The sequence below is a fragment of the Neofelis nebulosa genome, chromosome 13, assembly GCF_028018385.1.
Source record: "Neofelis nebulosa isolate mNeoNeb1 chromosome 13, mNeoNeb1.pri, whole genome shotgun sequence".
Taxonomy (NCBI): Eukaryota; Metazoa; Chordata; class Mammalia; order Carnivora; family Felidae; genus Neofelis; species Neofelis nebulosa.
Window position 1 is genome coordinate 41,768,396 of NC_080794.1, and position 25,429 is coordinate 41,793,824.

At 45.0% G+C, this 25,429-nt stretch overlaps 1 protein-coding gene and 1 long non-coding RNA gene across 30 annotated transcripts in view; one reads left to right on the forward strand and one right to left on the reverse strand.

The window, feature by feature from the left end:
- Positions 1–25,429, reverse strand: part of KCNMA1 (potassium calcium-activated channel subfamily M alpha 1) — a 739,425-nt gene that overhangs the window by 200,398 nt on the left and 513,598 nt on the right. For all 29 annotated transcript variants that reach the window (XM_058696774.1, XM_058696780.1, XM_058696775.1 and 26 more), the window contains 5 exons: positions 14,878–14,988; positions 12,201–12,306; positions 10,389–10,471; positions 6,805–6,874; positions 682–837 (listed from right to left, as the gene is read on the reverse strand). In XM_058696774.1, coding sequence (XP_058552757.1) covers positions 682–837; positions 6,805–6,874; positions 10,389–10,471; positions 12,201–12,306; positions 14,878–14,988 — 526 coding nt within the window. The remainder of the gene's footprint in view (positions 1–681; positions 838–6,804; positions 6,875–10,388; positions 10,472–12,200; positions 12,307–14,877; positions 14,989–25,429) is intronic.
- On the forward strand, positions 746–18,224 carry LOC131492878 (uncharacterized). Its single transcript, XR_009252325.1, has 2 exons — positions 746–856; positions 17,904–18,224. It is a non-coding gene; the product is annotated as an uncharacterized LOC131492878 (long non-coding RNA).

Consider the following 25,429-nt stretch of genomic DNA (forward strand, 5'->3'; position numbering starts at 1 on the left):
TGGGTCTTTCACTGCCTGGGTTGGTCCAACAGGCAGGGTCCACTTTGGAGGCTCTGGGTGGCTGCCCAGTAAGCTCTGTGGGGTGAGCCGGCCGACGAGGAGCATACCCAGACAGCCTGTGTCACAGGGTACAGGGCGCCGCTGCTGAGGGTTCGGTTCATAGATTCACTCTCCATTCAAATAACCATGGCATGTCAGCCCTGCTGGCCTCCTTGATTGTGCAGAAATAAATAAATGAATTATGTTGTTGGGGTTTGGGCTTCAGCACAAACACATGGTCTGCATTTATCCGCACAGTGAGAGGTCCACCAGCCACTTGATGTAAAAGAGCAAAATGATAATTCTTTTCTTTAGGCGCTCTGGTGCCATATGGAATGTATATAAATCATATTTTTGTTTTAACAGCGGAGGCTTTGTTGATAGATAAACATGTGGTTTATCTAAAAAAAAGAGAGGATTGTGCTTTGAACAATCATTTAATGGCTGTGGATGTGCCAAATAAAAATAAAAACATAATTTTGAAAGAAGTTGGCCTTGTGCCCAAATCTGTAACAAGGAATTTCTCTTTAACCAAAGTGGTTAAAGCCCGTCGATCTGTTTTGAGTTTAAGCTGTGCTCTCTACTCAACCCCACGACAAACTGAATCCGGGGCTAATGTGCTCTAATAGGACAAGACGTTACCTTTATGAATGACCTCATGGAGAAGAGGTTGGCGAGCATGGTGGAGAGGCCTTGAGCCAGGCAGCTCTGGGCTATGAACCCCAGCTTCAGCTCTGCGAGGCAGATTGCATCATCCCCCTCTTTCCAGTTCCAGCTTGGGATGTTTAGCAGATGCGCCTGTGGAAGCAAAAGCAAGGTATGAGACCTTTCATTCCTAAATGTTCAATTGTTGAAAAGCTCCTCTGGGAAATGCAGCATTGCCCAGCTGCTTAGAAGGCATTCAGACTCATCCTTTCTTTCCCTCTCCTGAGTCTGGTGTTTGGTGTTTTATTTGACTCTCCCATTCAGCAGACTTCAGTCTTCAGTCTTCCCTTTGGATCATTGCTTCTGCACCTCCCAAACCTAGGTCCCCTGCCTCTGGTTTGTCATGTTGCCAAACAAAGTCCAGAGGGAATTTCCTCTTGTGACAGACACATCAGCCTATGCTACTAGGATGTCTGGTTAAATTGTTCATAAATTGGCTCCTCAAACAGACTCAGACTATCAGATGTCTGTGTGTTTTAGATTCCTTTTTTATCTGCAATCCCAATACTCCAGATCAATGGCTCCCAAGGCTGAGTGGGCATCAGAATCACCTGGAGGGTTGATACAATATTGCTGGCCCCTATCCCAGAGTTTCTGAGCCAGTAGGGTACAGGGTGAGGCTGGAGAATTGGCATTTCTAATAAGTTCGAGGTGCCTCTGAGCTGCTGATCCGGGGACCACACTTTGAGAAGCACTGACCTAAATTATCAGGCAACTCACAGTGTAGACCTGGTACAATCTCTGGCAGACGGACTGATCCTATTCAACAGTTAGGTCACACCCTGAGATAAGGACCCAGATGTATGCTCATCCAACTAGTTTTAAGTGGCATGAAGTAGAGAGCCAGAGATGATATGTTGGATGAAAGAATCAAGATTCAAAAAGTTCTCCAGGGTTAGAAAAATGGGCATAAAACCAACCAGAAAAGATTTTAAAGGCCTTAATGTCAAGTACAGCATTTAGGGTAAAAAAAAAAAAATCAACTGTATAAATTCAAAATGAGAAGACCTAACTTGGCAGCAGAGCTGAGGGGAAAGAAGGAAAAAACTTAAGTGTGTGGGCAACTCAAACCCGAAAAAGAGGCCAACTGTGTGACAGATTACAGAGAAGGCCAATGCTTGCTTGTTAGAAATGGTCTCCAGATCAAGGGAAATGAATGTTTCCTTCTGTTGTGAACTGGTCAGGCTACTCCAGAATACTTGATCCAGTTGTAACAGTCAGATTTAAAGAGGGAAACTGATAAACTGAATAACTTCCAGAGAAAAATGACAAGCACAAGGAGAGGTGGGAGTTCTGGAAAACATTTTTGGAGAAACAGTTAAGACAGCCATCCGTGTTTGGCTGGAAGAAGGGCCACGCCTTCAGGGAGACAAGATGGTTGCCTCCAAATACCACAGGTGCTGCCATGCCGAAGAGAGATTAGGCTTGTCTTGCTTCGTTCCAGGGGCCAGAATTAGGACTGACTGATGTATATTATAAGAAAGAAGATTTTTGACTTGTTTTATAAAGGAACTTTCTACGGATCTAATGTGTCTAACAAATGGAGAAAGCTACCTCCAAAAATGCAAGGTCTTTGTCCCAAAAACTCAGTAAGTGTTTTTCCAAGTCACAATGGAAAGACCTCTTGTTTTTCATGGGAGGCTGAAGCAGAGAGCCCTGCTAGGTTCCTGATGATGCCAAGACTTCGTGGCCCAGAAATTACTATTTCTCTCCATGGAGCAGCAAACACAAGGAACCCCCTGGAGGTTTCTCTTCACTGTCAGGACAACACACTACAGTTGTACCTACTAGAAGAGATGAAAGACGCCATTGTGGACACAAACAGCAAGTCCAATGGCTCTTTGCTCTGCTTTCAAAAATACGACTCTTGTGAAATTCCTTCCTGCAAAGTCCTGTGACAGTCTCACAGTCCTAATCCAGCAGTGACTCCTGGGAGAGAAGACTATCCTCCCTAATGAGAGCATGGTTAAAAATGTCTGGTGTGTGGGCCATCGCGGATGGGAATTTCTGTCAAGCTGAGTGTCAGAGACATTCTCCCATAGGCTTGATTCCAGCGAGTAGCCTTGCCCTTTACCCTGTTTTCCTCCCTACTCTTCACTGGCTTATGAAGGCCACAGAGAATACTGACACCACAGAGAACACCTCAGTCTCAGTGGAGAAATCCTCATTTGCATTCACATCATCTGAGGACAAATGAGATCTACGTAATGAACAAGTAAATCATCAAGTGTGAAAGGAGATTCGAAGGACACATACCCTTCATGGTACCTTCAAACAAACAAGCAAACAAACAAACAAACAAAGAAAACCTTTTCCACAGAGTCTCTCATATCCCCATGTGCCTGGTTTCTGCAGGTATGGAAGTCCAGGTTTTTGGGCCTTGGGTCCCCCATGTCCCCATCTGGTTTGAGTTCCTTAGATAGATTTTACACGTTATTACACAGGAAAGTCAAGTTTGTTTCATTTCTCAGGCTTCCATATGGCCTCCTTTTATTGGCCATCATAACTTCCCCAATTGTGGAGCATGAAGCGGGGAGGGATATACCAAAGGTTGGGAGGGACATGTGTATGCATGAAACGAAGAGAGGAAATTTCCCCAGAGTTCCCCTGGCAACTCTGTCCTTCATATGAGGGACAGTCAGGTCTAGTGGAAAATGCCAGCATTATTGCACAGAAGTCTAGAGGCAAATCCTCTGTGACCTGGAGAATGAGGCCTGATAGAGCTGGCCTAGCAGGACCAGGGTCTCCCTCTGATCAGCCACTGAACCATTCCTCATCTCAAGAAGAAGGAACGTGAAAATGTGAGGACATATAATAACAGGAAACCAGGAGAGATTAATTCCAGTCCTAGTTCCAGCTCTCCCTGCACACACAACTTTGGGGAAGCCACCATAAGGAACAAAGAAGGTCATTTCAGAGAAAACACTTTAACACTACTACCTAAGTGTGTAAGGGTTGTTAGTGAGGAAGCGCAAATAACTTGCATCTCCTTTGGGCCACTGGGACTTGGCTTCCAGGTCCCAGGCAAAAACCTCTTTTTCTAGAAGCTGTTTGAAAAATAAAAAAATCCATTAACAGCTAAGTCATCAGAAGTGACACTTTTCTAAGATATCACAAACTGTTCTTTCCTTGAAAAGCATCAAGACATTTACACTCAAATCAAAAATGTCCTGTACCATCTTTCTGTGTTCAGAGATGGCTAGGCTGAGTGTTTCTCTCCATGAATTCAGATCCACTTTAGGGAACATCAGTCTTTCATTAAGGCCTCCTGTGAGGAACCACAGTTTGGTTCAGTGGGGTGCGGCTCTATTTAAAGAGAAGGTGGCAGTTGGCAGTTCTGATGTTAGCTCACTGCCTGCCAAGTGACCATGAGTTGTATCTACCAGAGCTTCTCTGTCTGAGACATAGTTTAGACTCCCCATCTGAGGTCACACTGGGATGCTAACATGCACAGATGGTCAAATGAGAACTAAACGCGATAATGAATGTCAAGCTTTTTTAAAACCATAAAATAGGACATGAGTGTCTGAGATTACTATGATGACAAACTCAGGACCAGTTTTACATGCAGAAAGAAAGTACGCAGCTTCCCTACACCCCTGGAATTCCAGCATCATTAGGGTGCAGGGAATTAAAATTCTTTATATTTTAAGTCCAGTATCCAATTACGGAATTAATTATCACTTGAAATACCTTCAATGTAACTTAAGTTTACATACACATACCAGGTTCTTTCAAGAAAGAGAGTTTTAATGGGTGGACATCTTTGGGCATTTAGGCATGGGTGAAGAGAAAGTACAGAGAGAGGAAGAAAAATACTATTATAAGGTAATGGGAAGAAAAACATATTAAACGTTAGGGGGAAGCATCTCATGGAACAGCACAATTATAAAGCAGGATGACAAATGCCCACTTGCAATTCCATGAGGAACGGCATGATAGTCACCGGTGGACATGCTGCTCTCTCTAGAAGAGAGAAATGAAATGAGAGAGAAAAATGCCCTGTATCAAGGTCACTCTGTTCCTTGCACCCTTACTAATCCTACAGGGGCAAAGTCTCATATGTGATTTTGCCTTACTTTGAAACCCAAATAGATTGGGGTGGTTCTAAATAAAATGTGTGGGGTATTTATTTATTTATTTATTTATTTATTTGTTTGTTTATTTATTTGGAATGGGGAGGGGGCGAAGGGAGGGGGAGAGAGAGAATCTGATGCGTGGAGCCTGATGCCAGGCTCAATCCCACGACCCTGAGCCAAAATCAAGAGTCAGACGCTTAATCGACTGAGACACCCAGGTGCCCCCAAAATGTGTTTTAAGCAAATAATCATGGATCAGTTGATGCCATTCATCCTTATTTCTGAATAATTACAATGAAGCAGTTTGTAAAAGTCATTCGGCTTGCTATGGTCACATGAGTACTGCCCAGGTACCATCTGGATCCTAGGTCCATTGAGCTACTTTGAGCTTGACATGAATCGCATCGCTGAAATCCTCCTTAATTTCTTGAAGATGCTGAATCAGCACTCATTAGAAGGAGAGAAAAAAGGAACCGACATCCCTTTCTAAACATGTAACATTAATTTTCCTATTTGATCTAAATTCAGCCAAAAATCTAAACAACAGCTTAGAACACTCTCACACTAAATGAAATTTCATATCATAAATGAAAGAAGAGTTTATTGCCTTAGGAGCTGTCACCAGCCACAGCCTGGCTAATAAAATTTACTTCTACCTACAGGGGCTGCTGTCAATAAAAACTTCTCTGGCCTAATCCTTGTGAGTTACCAATATCTTACTTTATCTCTTCAATGTCCTTGGGTTTTCCCGAGACAAACAGGACAATGTGACCTTGGGTGCTCACCACCAAGCCCCACTGGCTGGAACGCAACACGTTCTACAATGGAACCACCTGCCGAGGGTTGGGCAGTGGGCAGCAGACCCAAGTGGTAGGCCGGTCACCGACAGCAGGCTCCACTCGGCAATGGCCTCTGATGAGCCTCCACACAGCAAAATGGGACAGCACTTGCCAGCAATTAAGAAATAATGGCATGGCACTGGTGCATTTGGCAGAATAGGGTCTTCTCTGGGTCACCTGACTGCCTATTTCGTAGGGAATATGGCCTATAAGATGGGACACGCACTCACTCATAACCCAGCAGGGAGTTATTCTGTTCAGACAGGACACCTGGTTCCAGGTACTGAGCCTCCAGTTTCTGAGCCTCATTACGGGCATAACCGGTTCCATATCGAACAGAGAAAGGTGCCACCTTCCCTCCCCCAAAGCTGTTTTCCTGGGAATTTAATGACAAGCCGGGTGAAGGATCAGTGCCTTTGAATGAGAGACTGGGAAGAAATCACAAGGGAAACAACATAGACTCCGTTTGTTTTCTTTCCAGTCCCCCTGTAAACTAAAACACTAGGAAAATTCCTTTATGTTTAATTTCTGGAGAGCAGCTATGTTCCCGAATTCAGCAATGCCAGTTCTCATCTTGAGGGTGAGAATGCCAGATTCCAAAGTCTCCACCCAGCATGAGATCTGTTCTTCCAGGTCACATGGTGCCAGGTAGAAGTGTCCTATCACTTGCCCGGGACACTCCCTACACCTTGACTGCGAAGCCCCTGAGGGTACAACATAGGATTCCCCATGGGGGGTTAGGGAGGTCAAGGTAGCGTGTTGACTACCTGGTAGGTAGTCAGTAAATACCGAATGCAGAAATGCGTGCAGCACGTGAAAGTGGGAGTTGTTGAAATGGGATCTAAGATCGCATCAATGTTCTGAACCTGGAAGTATCCAATAGATGCTTCCTATTGGAAACGTGAAGGAACACATGCTTCCTTTCAGTGACCAACTGTGAACAAGGTGTTTGCCCTGCAAAAAAGTCCCAGGGAGGTTTTTACCCACCACCCCCTTTTCCAGGGCTTTGGATTGTAGCAGCATGTGTGTGCATATGTGTGCACGTGTGTGCATACGTGTGTGTGTGTGTGTGTGTGTGCGCGTGTGTGTAGCTGGACACATATGTGCATATTTGAGCCTGGGCTAGGCTCTCACTGACCTACCTTGTTGTGATACTGCAGCATCTGAGTGATGATCCTTATCTTCGGATGGTAGTTCTTTATGGAGATTACTCTGAAAAAGAAAGAACCAGAGTTGAGGCAGGATCTGCCTAACCCTTGGAGTCTGATGGGAACACTGATTTGATTACACCCAAATGGAGTGAATGTGGGGCCAGCAGCCAGGCCCATCCAGAGAGCTTGAGGCACAGGGCCAACTTAAACTGTGTGTCCATTGCTGTACCCCATGGTGGTGTGAAAAAGAAATCACAAAACGGCCACAGACTGTGTTCTGGGCATAGAAGAAGAGAGCAGTCCTGTGGTGCCTTGGTGTTGGCATGTGAGTATGTGTGCACTGGAATGGGGGGTCTGGAGCAGGGGTCGTGGGCTAGGCATCTAAATAAAGGAAGCTCAACTCACGGAGCCAACTCATGGGGCTGACAGCTTACAGTCTCACATACCCTAGGGACAAGCCTAGAAACCGTTTGCTCTGAGTCCAATTCTCTAAGTTAACTTGAGACGATGACAAATCAAACAAGCAGTCTGACAAATGATGCTAATTGTCACACACACATGGCCACTCACAAAAATGATTTCTGAGCCGGGCTCTTAAGACAGGATCAATGACTCAGCTTTCGACAGATACTGGTGTCTAAATGACAACTTTAATGCTGGTTGGCGATAAGTACCGAGGCCTTGCAGGGGTCACAGTCTGATAGAAAATCGCCTGGCTCAAACCACCTTCAGTCCATGCTCTCTATGGACCACTGCCCATCCCCTCCCCCAACCCTCGCTTCTGCTCCCTGACACAGTCACTGGGCTACAGGTGGAAGAAGAGAAACACCTGGATTCCAGTCCCAGTCTTGTACGAAGGAACTAGGTGACCTTCAGGAAATCCCTGGGCTCTTTGTGACTGTTTCCTCATCTGGACATTGGGGGCAACAGTACCTGCTTTATTTATTTCACAGGTTCTGGTATGAGCAGCAAATGAAAGACCAGATGTGGAAATGCTTTGAAATCATTAAAAGCTCTCTCCACGTGTAAGTTATGGTTTTTGTCATTACCGACTCTGTCAGAGGTGACATTATACATTTCCTTCGTGACAAGGAAGGAATGGAATTCCACAGAAAGGCCCACCTCCCAAGCCTACTCAGAAATGCAAGTGCGTTTATTGTGACCACCCTCACAAACTTCACACCAAGAAACTGCTCTGTGCTCCATGCCTTTTTTGTGCAAAAATGGAGAGAAGGCAGCCAGGGAGCCATTTCGGCTGAAAAGCTACAACTTGTGAATTTAGGAAATGGATCACTCGTAAGCTTCTGCCTGCACAAATTCATCCTGGGCTTTTGCACTTGAAGGAATTCATTTTATTTTTGAAGAAGTGTTGTGTTGGCTCATGCTTAATAACTCAAGGACTTTGAGCCTCAGTCAGCCCTCAGAATTCTGCTCATAGCCATCAGCCAGTTTTTCTGCATTAGCTCATTTCAAATGGATCTTTGACATTTTAATTTCAAAAGGGGCAGACTGGTCTCATTAAACTAAGGAGAAAGGAGGATTATACAAATAAGGGAAAGACAGAGCCCATTTTTAACCCTGAGTTTCCTGTTTCCTTTTGCTGTCTGCGCCTTAGTTCTGATTCTGGTTAATGAATGGCATCATTAAACTTATGATGCTAACTTTGTTCGGTAAGTTTTATGTCTTGGCATCATGCCAATCACCCTGATAACTTACATGTCTTCATATTAGCCCTACTGCACTTAAGTAAAATACTGCGATTAAGAGAATTGCCCGTTTCAAAGCTATTATTCATTTCAATTATTCACTTTTGGGGAAAAAAAAAGCCCTAGCCCTAAACTTCTCTGGGGGGATCAAAACATTAAGCTTTATCTTCTTTTGTTTTTTATGTTTGCAAATCTGAAGATAATGAAGCCTAGTTCCTTAAAAGGGACATTTTTATCATTTCAAATGACACAAAAACGCGGGGAAGGATGGAAATCCTAGTTCAAGGAAAGGCTCACTGAAGCACTCTCTGCTGAGCTGTTGTAGTCACTTTCCAGCTGTGACTAGCGGGTGGACCGAGGTGTGGACACATGTCCCCATTCCATCATCTCCCCGTAGGCTGGCAAGTCCCACGCTTACAAGAGTTCATGCATCAACTTCCTTAAAACAACTGCACTGAGCATATTGCCAAAGAGAAGCGGGAGGAAAGAGAACACTGTGCCAGCTGTCGCTTGTCAGACACAAGGTCCAGATGCTGAGGGAAAGACACGCTCATCCCAAATGCACTGGAGGAGCTCCCCCAACTCAGCGATGGGAGAGCTCATGTCACTTGGGGGCCACTGATGAGAAACGAAGGAAGGGCAATGGGAGCCTGGTGAGGAAGCAGCTCCCTAAGCCCTCACCCCAGGTAAATTCGCAGGACATGGTGGCAAACCAGAATGTGGGGAGAGGGCGGTCTGTCTGGACCAAAGGACGGCTGCCCACAATTAGGCAAGCGTTCTTGGGAATGTAGTGGGAGTGAGATGACTTCTCTTTGGTCTCTTCTCCGGAAGTGTCTCTTTATGATTCCCTCCCAGTTCTCTTTACTCTGCAATGTACACGGGAGGGGAGAAGAATCCTAAGGGGCTTTAACTCTCTGGAGCCAAATATCTTAACTCGTCCATCATTTTGTTGTCACAGAACAGTGTTCTTCTGAAATGCAAAAAGAATAAGGAGTGGGGAGTCGGCAGGGAAGGGCCTTCTATGGGCCTCGCCCATTCACAGGGAGGGCACTGAGCCATGTTTTCCAGAGTGTGCCCACACCCACCCAAAGGTGTTCTGTAAGAAAGGGGGCATTGGAGTTAAATAGGTTTGATACGTTCTCTGTAGAACATTCTCTTAGAAATTCATATTAGTGTTAAAAGCACTGAGAAGGCTCTCAGTAAAGACACGATTTCATTTTGGAAAACTGGTTGAAACAAAAGCTCATCAGTCGACAAACTCCTCTTTGTGGGGCTATTAATCAACATGCTACAGACAAGCTCGAAAAGCTCTAACATGGAGCTTCTCAAGCTTGGCACTAGACATTTTGGGCCAGATACTTCTCTGCTGTGGGTAACTATCTTGTGCACTGTAGGATGTTGAACAGCATCCCTGGCCTCTACCCGCCCCCTTGATGTGAGCAGCATCCCCTAGTTATGACAACCAAGAACATCTCCAGATACTTCTAAATTTCCTCTGAGGGACAAAATCACCCACAGTTAAGACATCCCAGGTCCACTCTCCCTTAGGGAACATGGTACCCTACTTCAGGCCTGCACCCATCTAAATCTATCTTTCCTTTCCCAGTCCTGTCCGAAATACCTCAATCCCAAAACCAGTTGTGAGCCCCAGGGCTCCCATTCGCCAAGGACAAGCTTGTCTTGTGTCATCGCCCTCCACAGCCACCAGTGGCTCAGCTCCCCCCACACCTATGCTTGTGGCAAGGTGTAGGGTGTCTTATGGGGGAAAGAAGGTCCCACAGAGACGGTGCTCTGCAGAGAACCCCAAAGTGCAGCCAATGGGCTGCAGAGTGCCAAGCCCAGAGCCTTCCCTGGCCTCCCCGGCGTTACCTCATGATATTGGAGGCGTCTTCAGCATCAGGGTCAGCGCAGTACTTATTGGCAAGGATTAGGCACGCATCTGCTGACTCTATCTAAGACACCAAAAGGAAGATCACAGAACACAAACATATAAATAGCCATGCTTGGTTTGCAATCTTTCTCTGTTGACAGCTTTTGGGGAACCTGGTAGTTTCCAAGGAAAGAAAAAAAATAATCCTGGGAGATTATCTTTTTTTTGTCAAAAGTATAGGCTGCAAATTCTTATTATGGTATAAACATTTCATCTTGTTGCCATTAGAGGGTACGACATGTACCTTGGTAATTATACTTTTCATTTTGCACAGTCACTTAGGTATAATCTTTCCAGATTTCTTCACATAACAATTAATTAAGGCTTTCAGTCCCCCTCCCTGCCTCCTTTCCCAACCAACGGATCTACACCATCATCCTAATTTTTCCAGTCGGGAAATGGCATTAGGCAGACTAAACCCCTCCTCTCAGGTTACCAAGTTAACCGAGTAGTCGGGGATTCAGAAATTGAGACTCCAAAGTCCTTCATCTGATCTTGTTCACATCTTAACTGTGGCATAGAAGGCAGTAAGAGCCCTAAATCAGATAACAGCTCGGTATCGTTTAGTACTGAATTAGCATTCAGATACTCAAAAGACAACACATCCATGTGTATGAAATGATGTGTTCCAGATGACCTCAAAACCTACCGACTTATCTAAACATGAGCCAAAAAAAGATTGATTCCTTTGAGGGAATGATGAGTTATGCTAATAATTGCTTGCATCTAAATTAGGTCCTTGAACAGTAACTATTTTCTCCAAGTTCTCATTAGATTTCACATTAAGTCATAACTTGGATCCTGTCTGGATAATATTAAGATTAACTGGACTCTATAAGCATAAGAATTCTCGTGCTGGCCCAGGTCTGCAATCCGTCCTCCCTGGTTTGTTGTACTTAACAGACCATCCCTGCATTTGGTGGGGGGCCACGGTTTCCTCCATGGTATGTCACAAATTGTCTCTAGTTTTCTTTAATAACCCAAAGAATTTACCCAAATCCTTCTGGCTTATTCATGTTTGCCAATTACATGATTTACTAAATTATGTTGGAACCACAGTGAGCATTTAGATGTCAGTGGATTCACAATATTAATCTATACCCACTGCCATGCAAATATCGAATGTGCTCACAAAACCGATACAAAATGAGCAAAGTACCAGATGTCACTTTGCTATAGCCCTTTCCTTTATAAACCTCAGGTCTGCTTTATAAGAAGATTCTAACTTAGTAGATTTGGGAATGAAAGATTAGCCTATCACTAAGTGATATCAGATATCTGCATGTTTAGTTTTTCACTTTTAGTCTTTAGTGGGGGCCAAAAAAAAGGAAGCTCAAAATGTTTTATGGCCTGTTCACATTTTATTTATACTTTACACTTCATGTTCCTCTCCAATGTAAATAATAGATTTCAGAGCTACATTGAGTCTAATTTCAGTATTTAACATGGGAATTACTTTATTATGATGTTGTGTATGAGTCTACTGAGTCCATACAACTAGTCTGCTTCCTTGAGGAGTGTGGATATTGAGGGAACTAATTTTACGACTATTTCAAGTGAAAGAAGGCAGGTGCCAGAGAACAAAGCCCTGGGGCCAGTGGAAGGGTGATGTCAAGGCTGGTGGCATACTGACTTATGGCATTAGGGGAATGGGGGTGACTCTTGGCCATCCTGGGAGGCATATGCCCTCACCACAGAGTCAGTCCCCCTCTCAGATGGAGTAAAAGCAGAAGTCACCTCTTCCTTCTTACCTTGACTCTTGCAAGATCATGTGGATTGAGGACTGAACCCTGATAAAATTCCACCTGAGTAAAATGTCGTTTGAACAGAGCTTCTAGCTCCAGGTTAGGGGAAATGCTGGCAGGGAGAGAAGAAACAGCCATTAATATAACAGACTTGGGTATTTCTGCCTCCGTGGCCTCCTTTCTCTCTGACTTCCAAAAAGAAAGCCCTAGGAAAAGGCTTTCACTTTCAAAGTAGCCCCCTTTCTTGCAGAAATGAAAGGGTCACACTCAAGAGGAGTAAAACCCCAGCCCACTGAAAACCCAAACCAGTACCAAGGTAAAATGAAGACGTTCACAATCTTCACAGAGTCTGAGGCCTATGGGGCAAAATGTCTTTCATTTTGTTATGAATGGAATCGCTATTCTATGAATAGAGAGACCGAGCTGTGACCTCAGAGATTAGTCAAAGGTGCCCCTGGCAGAGCCTACTGCTCTTCCCTCCCTCAAAGCCTCTTCCTTGCTTCTCAGCCCTATGGACTTCTCATCTCCTGGGGCCTGGATCAAAACATGTCACCTCTGAGCAGCCACAGACAGAGTGAATTTACTCTTGGTACTGTTCTTGGTTCATACATGTGTACGCTATTCGTCATTCTTAGTGTGAGCCATACAGATACCTTTCCCATTGGAGGACAAGGACTAAAGCACGGATTGACCTATTCATTCATTTATTACTTCTGCAAAGATGAAAAATATCTGTTCTCTATAAAGTACTATGCTAGATGGCAGATGATATTTCGTTTGAACCTTCTAGGTACCAAGACCTGTGTTGGTCAATGCTTGCCTAACATTCATTAAGTACTTAGTAAGAGTTGTTCATGTTTTTGAGCATTTACTATGTGGCAGATACCATTCTAAGCACTTGACAAGTATTAACTCATTTAAACCTCAAAACAACCCTAGAGGAAGGGATGTTATTAACCCAAAGTTTCAAGAGGTTAATTAACTGGGCCGTCTACGACAAAGCTGACGCTGACAGATGCTGGGGACGTGGAGGTGAATCCCAGCAAGTGAGGCATTAGCAGCCAGCTTGTTGGTTCAGACTCAAGTAGTGGATGAGAAACAGGTGCCTGTGCAAATCCAACCAGTCTTCGAGATCCATTACTGGTCTGGCCCCTCTCAGAAAGTCTGCCTGGTCATGTAAGAAGTGGTGGTCTCTCCCTGATGCAAATGCCCCATGTGATTCTGCCATTTGACTAAACTGACCTCAGTCAGTGAATATAGCATGAATGTTGAGCTCTAGCTGTTGCACACATGCTCATCTTGAAATGCCCAATGAGGGCAGGACCTACACACTGTACTTCTCTTGAACCTTCCATAGTGCTCAGCAGAGGATGGGCCCCTCAGCTGGTAATGAGAGGCTAAAGCGCTGAATTGATCTGTGAGTTCTGCTCCTGTGTTCATAGCCTGGCCGGTCTTTTCAGAACTTGGAGAATTCAGTGCTGAGAAGAAAAAAATGCTGGTGTGCTCAAACATGGCAGCCAGTTTGGTATTCTGTGAACAACTGTCAAAAGGAAGGAGACGCACAGAACAGAAGCTTATAGGAAAGTCAACTTCTGTGGGATCTCAGAGCAGGATTGAGTTGTGGGCTGTCAACCCCCTATGGAGCTAGCACCACACATGAGCTTTGTCTCTTGGTAAATTGGGGCTAGTGCTGACCCTGTGATGGCCCATTTCCATCAGAAAAGAAAACAGTGCCACTCACATTAACATGCCCGAGTCCCAGAACTCTCTATCCCTGTGGCTGACTAACTTTTACCTAAATGGGGGTCAGATGAAGCTTAAAACCCCAACAACATTGAGCAGAAGGAGATCTCTTCCTTTCTTCCACTGCACAACAAACATGATAAGACCCACCTTCTATGTTGCTTATCTAGCCAAATATATTTTATCTTTCGTAATACTAGCTAACATTTATTGAACGCTTGCTGTGTGCCTGATTCATTCTTGACATGGCTTACTTCTTTTCATTCTCTCTACAGCCCAAGAAAGGAGACCAAAACCATTGTGATCTCCTTATCTACTGAATGTAAAAACTGAGGCCCAGGGAGGTTAAGTAACTTATTCAGCGAGTAACTGATTGAGTCAAGATTCACCTGGAGCACTCTTGAGTTCACAGCATGTACTTTTACTCCCCGTGTTGATTAAAAAAGAGAACTTATGCACGGGGAGTAGCACAATGTCCTACAGCGGCGGTTTCTAGAAATGGGAATTATTGTTGCAACTGTTTCCATTACATTATACCCTGCTTCCTCTTATGTCTGTGTCTTTCCTGGTCACTGTGTCCCTCCTGCACTTGTAAAGAATCCACACGAGACAGCTAATCTTCCACACCAGACACTGTGGACACACCTGGATCAAATAGATTCAGACAGCTGATGGGACGGTAATGACGTATTTGACCCATAATGAACTTCACTGTTATTTGCCAGAGTTGCTCCACAGAGGCAGGTGGTGTTCTCACCACTGAACTAATGTTCCCTTTCCATTGGTTCCAGATTGTCCTCTTTAAGGAGGCCACATGGCTGATTCAACTCTGCACTACCCTCCAACACTGCCCCCATACCACCACTCCACAGATATTCAGTGAGCCCTCCTCAGGAAGCCTGGTTGAGTGGAGGGTCTTGAAACAGCAGGGGCCCCTTACTTGTGAAGAAAGACAATCTCCACGTTGACATCATCCCGGTCCTTGTGCAGGAAGTCCTTCAGGAAGTTGGAAACACTCTCCAGAGTGATGTGTCCACAGACCACAATGTGCCTGAACAGGAGAAGCCAGTTAGATGGGGCCAACCCAGCGAGGACCCAGCACCCACCCCAGGCAAGACAGAGGAAGCGCACAGCTGCAGGGAAGCATTCTTCTCCTCCCGAGGCCTCAATTAAAGCCCAGCTCCCATCCCCAGAGGGCTGTGAGGCAAAGCAGCGGTGCTGGCAGGTGTTCAGAGACTCCGAGACAGAAAAGGCATATGGCTTCTCACCTGATGCTGCACAAAATCCTATTAAAAGCCCAACCGTTTGGCCAAGTGGTTTTATGCCTTAACAATAAGTGACATTATGCGTGCGCTTAAATGCTGCATTATCAAGTCCCTTGCAGATTCAGATCTTTCCCTTTCTGCCCACAAAGCGTCCTCCTGAGAGATTTACCGAATGGGTCTTGGTTTATGACATAGAGCTTATCAGGTAATGAGATAACAAATCTTGCTGAAACGATGATTTTGTGTGTAAGAAAGCGGACTTTTATCAGGGTGGCTAATGTGCGGCTTGACACGTTATGGGCTCTGCTGGCCATAAGCAGTAAAAAGGAAATTTTGCATTTTTCCGCCATAACTCCTCCGACAATGGGGGCATGTAACACTTTACAGTAAGTGAGCATTACTCAGGGCTAAATGGGGATGGGACGCCTATGGAATCGGAGATCAGCAGCAGGCTGTCCATCCCCAGATAGCTACCTCCTCAGGGTGCCTGGGATTTCCATGAGAGCTGAAGGAATTTACTTCAAGATGGGGAGAAGCTAGAAAGGGATGAGGCTGGAACTATTTGCCTTGATCCAGGGAGGTGTGGACTTCTGTTTCTGGAGATGGTGGCTCCCCCTGAGGAGATAAGCCTCTTTTCCAGAACTGCCGGGACAACAGTCCCCCCAATATCTTTGGGCTCCCAGACCAATCTGATGAATCTGAACCAACCTGGCTGTACCATGGCCACTTACATTTGTTATCCAATGCTCCATCAGGAATAAGCACTTCGGTGCACGAGTTAGCCCCATGACCCAAAGCAGGGGCCTCACTGTGGAGATGAAACCTGCTGGCTTCTAATAAGAAGACTGTAGCAAGGGGCTCAGCCCAGGTCCCTGTGCCTCTCAGGCTGCTAGCGACAGAGGCTGAATCCCTGGCTGGGCTCTGAGGCATGGGTAGGTGGTGAACATCAAAGCATGGTAATTTCGTGGGAAAAAATTTAGAATGGCTAGGTCCCTTGCACCTCATAATTGCTCTGTGCACATTCCAATAAGGCAGAAAGCTCATTGGCTGGAGGCAGCGCATAATGGGAGGAAGTGATGATCACTTATGCAATGTTCCATTAGATGCCATTACAAGAGCCTGCCCTTTCGTTGTAATTTGGTGCTTGACTAAGTATGTGAGAATAAGGCAGTAAACTCATTGGTGAAAGGATAATGATGCAGAACAAAGAGTAAATCAATAATATGCACAATGCAGTTAATAATATCACCATTATGGACTGTTATTGTTACGGTGCTGCACTTAGTGGCCGGGCAAGCGGAGGCCATCGCAGGGAGGAAAGATTGTCAGTGGCTGCCTCAGAAGAGACATCCCAGCATGATCACTTTATTCTCTAGCAAGTGCCAGCCAGGTACAGGGAGGTCCCTTGGCCACCCATTCCAAATGCCCCAAACCCACATGACTAACTCCCTCCTGAAATACACAGCGTGTGAGACTATAGGACGTAAACAGAACACTCGGGTTATATACACGTTTTTATCATGTCATATCTTAAAATATTTCTTGTGACACGTGCATTTATATGGACGAAACAGGCTGCAAATGAATTTGCATGTTTTGCATAAGATCTCTGATTCTGAATTTGCCAAGTATGTTCAGAAAGTGAGAGAGAAATAGGACCTCCCTCCTGATCTGACATGTGGGGTTGCATGGGGCAATTCTAATGCTTTCTGCCTACAGACGTCTATGATTGAGAATAAGCCCAGCATGAATCCAATGTACGGGCGCCTCCACAGGACAGTTCAGGGTTGGGCCCTTCCTCTCACCTGGATGCGAAAATAAGCCAGATGGGATTCCCTGCTCTGCCCCCAAAGACGTGTGTGATCCTGGGCAAGCTCCTTATCCCCGTTCAATAGATGAGGGAGCTGAGAGGCTAATACCATCCAGCTAGCTTCCTGCCTCAGGCATTGCAAAGCTCAAAGTTCTATACCAGTAGAAGCCTGGTGATTATTCAAAGCTGGACTCAAATCAATGATAGGTCTGGGTAAATGCCTGAACATCCATCCTTCCCATCCTGTACGCAAAGGCCTGAATGAACACCGGCCAGCATTGCCTCTCCCTCTTCTGAAATCATTCATCTCTAGGACAGATGTGCAAGAAGTGGAAGGGAAGGAGATGAGTTCACCCTCTCACCCTTGAATCAAAGGCCCTGCCAGCTGATTTATTCAGCCTTAGAAAGAGTCAGGGTTCTCTCAGTTGAAAATGTGCTGGGTACATATAAAATATATTCCAATGCAATCAATATTATCCCTTAAGCCTTTAATTAGCTTTCACTTCTCTTAAGAAGTAGACAAATGCAGGCAGGAGAGGGGAGAAAAAAAGGATTGACTTTTCTCATTTGATGCTAGCTGTCCAATACCATTCTAGACAATTGAGAATATATATCTTTTAGCTACAGCATGATTTCTGGGGTGGAGAGCAGCCTTTATCAAAAAGGAAGAAAAAAAAATCTTCCTTCAACATAATTGGTATTTTTGCTCAGAAAAAGCGAGATTGATTGAAAGCAGATTGCCTTTTTGCCCAAGGAGAGTTATTAGGTACATTATCATGGCAACCTTGGAGGACCCATATTGTTCCAATCTGTCCTATATCTGATTTGAAGATTTATGACTTCCTCCTTTTGTGCCAATAATCATTTCCCTCCATTTTGTTTTCCATACAGTGGAAGTTATCAAGAAGCCCACATATTGAACATGTTTGAATGCAGTTAGAGTTGATGGATGGGGAGAAGTCGCCTCTCTAACTCAGCATCTGCATTCGAAGATCTGCTCTCACCAGCCTACATCTGAGGAAGCACCAGGGGCCTGCAGGAGTACAAGGGATGGATGGCAAAAAGGGAAATTTATTTTCCAGAAACATTTGCAAGACTTTCGAAGATTCCAGGGACAGTAGTTTGGGGAAGGATGTTATTTCAGGGAGAAGAGAAGCAGAATTTCTTATGTCCTCCATGATTGAAAATATAATTGAAAATATTCAAGACTGAGAGCAGGGTGTGTCCTCCTTGTACACAGAGTGATGGTTGTTCATGGTGCATGATTTGAAGAATGCCAAAGAGATCCTCATCCAAAACTGTCTCTGCCAGATTCCATGACACCTACAAATCTGCCATGTGAGATTCGTACTTTGATAGCCCCGTGTTAGCTCAGCTCAGACACTAAATAACTGAATAGTCTTGGGCAAGATACCAATTCTGCATTTTACAACTATAAAGTCAGAGTCTCTGAGGGGCTGGTGCTAGTTCCTGATTCATGAGGTTATCTTGAGGATTTATTTAAATAGATAATACATGCGAAGAGCCTAGTAAAGGGCCTGGACCATTGTAAGCATTATTAAATGGTGGGATTCATGTGATATCTATAAATCAGTAGGTAACAGATGTAAAGTGCTCTACGGCCCCTGGAATCTCACCTAATCCTAAACAACCCTATGTTCCTACAACCTATATCACTGCAGATAACCTCTCTTAACCTCAATTTCCTTAAGCCGCATGCCTGACATCCCACAGCAAGAAAGTGACTTGCCCAGGATGTGACCCAGGTCCCCGACTCTAATGCTTGTTCAGATGAAGGTGATAGAGGGCAGAGAGCAGAGGAAGGAGTATTCCGGGTTCTGCTCTTTATGGCAGGCAGAGCTGGGCCAGCAGGATGCCCTCCTCATCACACAGTGGAGGGGATGATGGAGGGGTCCTCACTGGACCAGGAGAGAGACTTAGCCGGGGACCGAGACGGACGAAGATCATTCTCACTTAAGACGTCACAGTGTTGGGGCACCTGAGTGGCTCAGTCAGTGAAGCGTCCAGCTTCAGTTCAGGTCATGATCTCATGGTTCATGGGTTCAAGCACCACATCAGGCTCTGTGCTGTCGCTCAGAGCCTGGATCCTGGAGCCTGCTTTCAATTCTGTATCTCCCTCTCTCTACCCCTACCCTACTCGAGCTCTCTCTCTCTCTCTCAAAAATAAATAAACATTAAAAAAATTTTTCTTTTTAAAAACATCACAGTATTGCAGCATCACTAGATACTGTGAGTGAAGGCGGAAACTCTAAATCAAGTTTTTAAACTTAAGCCACACAATTTGGTCAGTCAATGGATGGCAAAGTGATGCAAATATCCATTTTAAACATTGTATGCTATGTCCGGCCCAGGACCGCCTCTCCAGTCCAAGGATCCTGAAGATACGGAAAACCGAAATGATCCATGTACAGTGGAGAATATTTAGGAAAGTTACACTATGAAGGTAACTAATGCTGTTCCCAATGTGATTTGAACTTCTTCAGACTACTGATTAGTCTATCTTAATGTCAATCTTATCAGTCTTAATGACTGATATTTACAGGGCCTGGCCGCATGGTTTGTGAAGATGGCCAACAAGCTTAAATCAATAACGATTTCTGATCGGATAGGACTTTTGGGTTTTTAAAACTTTGTCAAGTTCTGTAAACAAATCTTTCTTGGGATAAACTAATGTTAATGTCTGGATCAAAAGATTCCTCTCAGATGCATAAAGAAGCATCTTAAATGCCAAAATAGTAGCAGATGGCATTCAGTGGAAAAGAGTTACTCATCCAGTATAAGCAAACAGGCCTGGTTTGGGGGCAGGGCTCCATAAACACAGGCTGGACTGATGTGTCATGACCAAGTGTGGCATCAGTGGATGAAGTGGATGAGTGTGACAACCTTAAGAATAATGCTTGACTATTACAAACTCTATCAGGGCTCACCAGAAAATTGACAATTGCTTGTTAAATGGGTATATCTTCACTAAACGACCATGAGTATGCCTCTCTCATCTGATTAAGCATCTCTGCCTCCAGAATGCAATCCCACACATTCTCCTCAATCACTCTCCTATCCTTCTTGGAGATGTCCAAGGGAAGCCAGGATGCCCCAGTTGAGTTGGAACCTGTTTCTGAGCTTAGTTCCACTGCGGCTTTTCAGAACGGACAACTTAGGGGAGGTGACCAAGGGCAGGAGGCATAAGAGGAGGATGCCGAGGGAGCCCCCAAACTCTTCAAGGCTCCAGTGAATGAGGCCTCCAGAGACTCACTGAGGCTGAGGTTAGCTAATGAAAACTAAAATCTACACATTTTTAAGATTCAGGTAGTGTTTCTTAGAGCCTGAAAAGTAATGGGCTCCACTCCACAGTCTCATGTTTATCTTAGTATGAGAATAGCCCCTGGTGAATGTTTAGTCTAGTACCTGCTATTTGGATGTGGAAACTGAGGCCCAGAGATTCAGTACAAGGTGAATGGCAGAGCATGAGCAGCCCTACCCCGTTGGTTTGGTGCCTTCTAGATAGAGGGAGGGCTGATGCCGCTGGGCTGGGAGTCAGGAGACTGGGGCCAGTCACTACAAAATGAAGGAGCCCAGACTGACTGGGCTGTTCCCACCGACACTGATGGATCCCCCCACAGAGTTCTAGCTCTCTGCCCTTCTAGTCCAGGCCACCATCACATCTCGTCTAGACGTCGGCAGTACTTCCTAATTCAGTTCCCTGTTCACCCTCCACATCGCCCCCCCCACCCCAAAACAGCTAAAGAGCAAGGACTGAGGCAAATCTGCCTGCATCAGGTACCCCCTGGGGGCAGAGAGGTCTCACATCGCTCTTTAGCACAGCCTCATTCTAGGAAGACAATGTAAAATGCACAGCTCTGGGCTGTTTATTTTTAAAGATACTATATCCATTTTTACTGGAACAAGTATAAAGAACTTAAAAAACCCATAGCTATCCTGTCACAATAAATCACACAGAGTAAATTGAAAATCCTATACAGCTTTCCCTGAATACATTGTGCTCACTTTGTCAGAGAGGTAGATGAAATGTGGCATATATTGATCTAGATGTCTCTGTAAAACTATAATATTTATATCAAATACATATGCTAGAATCTCTTCTGTCTTTCTGCTGAGACTTCTAATCATGCTCTTTCCATCCAACCTCCCCCAACCTCCCCCTGCCCCCCGCCCACACCCCAATGGTAGCCACTGGCTTGGTGGGAATGAATTTTAAGAAGGACTTGTCAGGGAAATTCAGCAGCATTTTATCACATAGAAAGCAGGCTGGGGGCAGCAAGAGACCCCACAACCCAAAGCACACAGTGGTCAGTGCTAAAATTTAAAGTTATCCCTCCAAGGTTGAATTTGAACCATTCAGTGTCCACAGAACTATCTCTCCAAGACTCTCACACAAGCTAAGGTTTAGGCAGATTCTGGGCTTGACCTTCTGTATCACCTGGTGGTGCTTTCTGTGACTGCTTTGTCCCACGGCTTCCCCTACTTTGGATCATGTCCTTCAGGATGACTGTTAACCAGGTTTTCCTGTGAAGTGCAGGACCCCACTGCCTAAAAGGAAGGAGACTAATCCAACTCCTGCCTTCCCACTTCCTCCCGTACTGACAGCCAGTCCCAAAGGAACTGACGTCCAGGCAGGGCAGTTCACCTATGGCCAACAAAAGCTAGCTCCAGACTGTGCAGGTCCCATCCTTCTGATGAGGGAGCATAAGGCAAGCCACCCGACACCCTGCATGGCCCCCCCACCCAGGTGGGATATGTGTGATATTCCTTAGTCACTTCTGCCTGCCCAAGAACAAAGGAAAGGACAGAAAACAAATGGTTACATTGACAGAGTCTCTATCAGTTTACAAATATCTTAGTAAAATTACCAGAAAGGGGCAATCTTATCAATAGCCTAATCTCCGGGAACTCCTACTCTCTTAATGATGTTTTGTTAGAGGGGAAAAAAAAAAAACAAAAAAAAACTTACCTTAGTTTGACAAAACTAGGCCCTCAGTAATCTGTGAGTTTTAGCATATGGAAATCCCTTTAAGAAACTTCCTCTTGACTTCACCTCCCCCAACTCCATAGTATATATAACCAGTCACTCCTCACGAGCCCAGTGCAACTCTTTCTGCACACAGGTCCTGTCCCCACGCTTTAATAAAATCAACTTTTTTGCACCAAAGATGTCTCAAGAATTCTTTCCTGGCCATCAGCTCCGAACCCCCATCACTCCAAAACCCATCACTTCCATTCCACCTAGGGATCCATCACTTCCATTCTACCTAGGGACCTGGCTCAGGACCTCCAAAGCTTGCTAGACTTTCCAGAACTATCTACTGACCAATGGACTGGTTGGTAAGGTGTGCTTGTCTTGGACACCTGATACCATTGTAAGTGTAGAAGAAACATAACCATTAGTTAACTGCAAGATTGTCAGATCATTGGCTGATTCTGCTACCCCAGATCTGTTTCGAGTTTGTGAGAGAACAGTACATGTAAGGAGGGCAAAAATGAAATCAAAACAACTGTGAGTGTGTTTTGAGGCCATAATCCCAAACGCTGGCTTTAGCCATTTCTGGTTAGAACAAATGAAAAACAAAACAAGCAAACAAAAAGCCCAAGGAGGTTTGGAGATAAGACTTCCTACCCAGGGCCACAGCTAGTACTTTGCTAATTACAAAGAAAGGAAATGCCTTCTCCCTCCTAGTGAGGAAGAGAAAAAAGTAATCATCTTATCCAGCTGTCAATAGAGCTATTCTGGAAGACACAGGCTGTTTTGCAGTTTCCCTAAAAAGGGGCAGAAGGCTGAGCAAATAGATCCCAACAGTGCAGCAAAGGCACCTCTATAAAACAGAGCCGCAAGGTCACAGGACAGACTATTGGGAATGCCAACAGTGAATACTGAGATGTCCTGACCAGAACAGAACTTTCTGCACAAAGTAGGTGCATCTGATCATATGCAGATGGTTAGGACCTAAACAACGCCAGAGGGGTCTATATCTACACCTCCACCATCCTAGATCACAATTACATCTCCATAATTAGGCCATGCCCAAGGAATGATCAAATATCTTTTGTAGCTTGTTGCCTAAAGGAAGCCTCAGTCCACGTCTTGAAAATAAATTCTGAGAACCTCAGGAGGCATTGGCTGTACTGACATGTGCAGCCCACACCCTCTCTTCTGTCAATGGCACCTCATTTTTAATTTGGGGAACCAGTCATCCCCAATGAGATATAGTGTTGGGACCTTTAATCAAGTTTCCCTGCCCAAACTAGGCCAATCAATACTTCTTTCTCAGCCTTGAATGGAGTGACACTAAGTTCACAGTGGGATCCATCCTCGTGCAAAGCCCTATAATGACTATCCCTGAGTTTCTGCTTGCTGGGTCCCAGAGCTGCTTGCCTGGCTCAACTCTGTCCTTTCTGGGATCTTGCTCTTCAATTTTTCTCTGAATTCTATAAGGTACTCTAACCTTCTAAAAAAATTCCTCTCCTGCTTAAGTTAGCAAGAACCAGTTTCTGTTGCCTATAATCAAAGAGCCCCTAACTGGAAGAGTTGTTTACCTTAACCTTAATTTCTCACTTAATTTTCACAACAACCCAGTATGCTGGTATTGTTTGGGTTTCTTTCTCTCCCCATCCTTCTTTCCTTCCTTCCCCCAAGAGGAATTATACACCGATCTTAAGTAAGCAATTCCATAACTGCCTGACTCTCTCACAAATTACACTGTGTCTCTCCCCAATACTCTTGCCCTTCCACATTTTATTCATCCCTTTACTGCAGACTTGGTAGCCTTTGGCCATTTTCAAGCAAGTCAATCTTCCTTTGACCTGGTTCTTCCAATCTTAAGAGAAATCAGGGCACTGAATAGCACTTTCCTCTATGCAGATCAAAGTAGATTTGCCTGTCTCTACTTGGTAATGCTGCTTCTGAATAAGAGGCACCAAGAGAAGAGAAGACTAAGGCCAAGGTCAACCATACCCTTTGGGGATGAAGGCGGAATGGGGGGATAATGAGTCCAAGCACAGAAATGGCTCTTACTTTTGCCCTGGTAAAGGGGAGGTCTGTTAGCTTTGATGTGCAAAGCGAGCCCCACCTCCCTGCTAACACTCCGGGTAAATCTTGCATCATGGCCCTAGAGCATATGTTGTTGGGACTACCTTCCCATAATGACAATCAAGTTGACACATCCTGGCCTTGTTCCCCAGCCACACCCAAGGGTGTTGTCCCTGCTAGCATATGCTGCTAGCTATCCAATCCCTTCTGAGTAGATCCAGCACACTTGCAAAGGCCTCAACTGGCCTCCAGCATCTGTTACACAGGTAAGAACTGGGAAGAGTTCACAGGTGTCAGGGTCTGCTGAGACATAATACACCACAGGGGCACTCAGGGTAGCGTCAGCAGCTCCCCACCTTCCCAAGTCTCTCCATATCCCTCTTTTACTGGGCCCATCATTAAAACCATAGGTTTTTAGGTGCACAAGTCACCCCGCTATTACCTTTGCCCAAAACTGCTCCAAAGGGTACATTTTAACAATATGAATTATCCAATGCTTTTGGAAGCATTCCCTCTGAAATGTTTGCAGTCTTTATGATTTTATTGAACAAAATTCCTGCCAAAGAGCATTTCACTGGGATGATTCCCTACATAATCAAGCCTCTATTTAGCTACCACTTGTTCCTTGGATGGTTCTGATTGGTCAAAGTCTCAGGTAAGCTCCAGGAGAGCAAGAACCACATTTTCTTGCTCATTCTTCAGCCACAGCACTTAGCGCAGTGACTGGAACATGGCAAGGGGTCACATACTTGTTAGCTGAGCAAACATGCTGGGATGGCAACTTTCCTAAATCTGTTCTATATCCTAGCCAGCATTTGCCTTTGAGTTCAGTGGCTAAGGTTGCAAAGCCTCGCCAGAGACGGGCATGAATCTACCTCCGAACTGCCTCTATGTCCCCTAGTTAAGAAGGGATAGGAAGGGGGGATGAGATTGCTTTTACTGACAACTGGTACCATATCTGGAGCAGTCCCCATGGTTCCGGGGTGGGAACAGATCACTGTCATGCAACACTTGTACTAGATGTGGGAGCCCAAACCCTGAGAGACACAGAATCAGGTTTTCATGAGTTTCACATTACAACAGCCTGTAAGTTTACTAGAAGGAGACACTGGGCTTGGACAGCTAGAGAGTTTCCTGGTTTATTTTCAGTGTATGATGGCAGCAGCAGTGGGCCACACCCAAGTCTACTAGGAACCACTTTGTGTGGCTCTGGAAAGGCTTCCAACACAAGAAATGAATAGCAGGAAGACAGAAAACATGGTGAAACTTACTCTCGGATGGTGGTGTTTGTTGTTTAGATTTGGAAACTACCCAGGGAGGATTCACCCAATCAAACATGAGGCTGAGCAGAAAG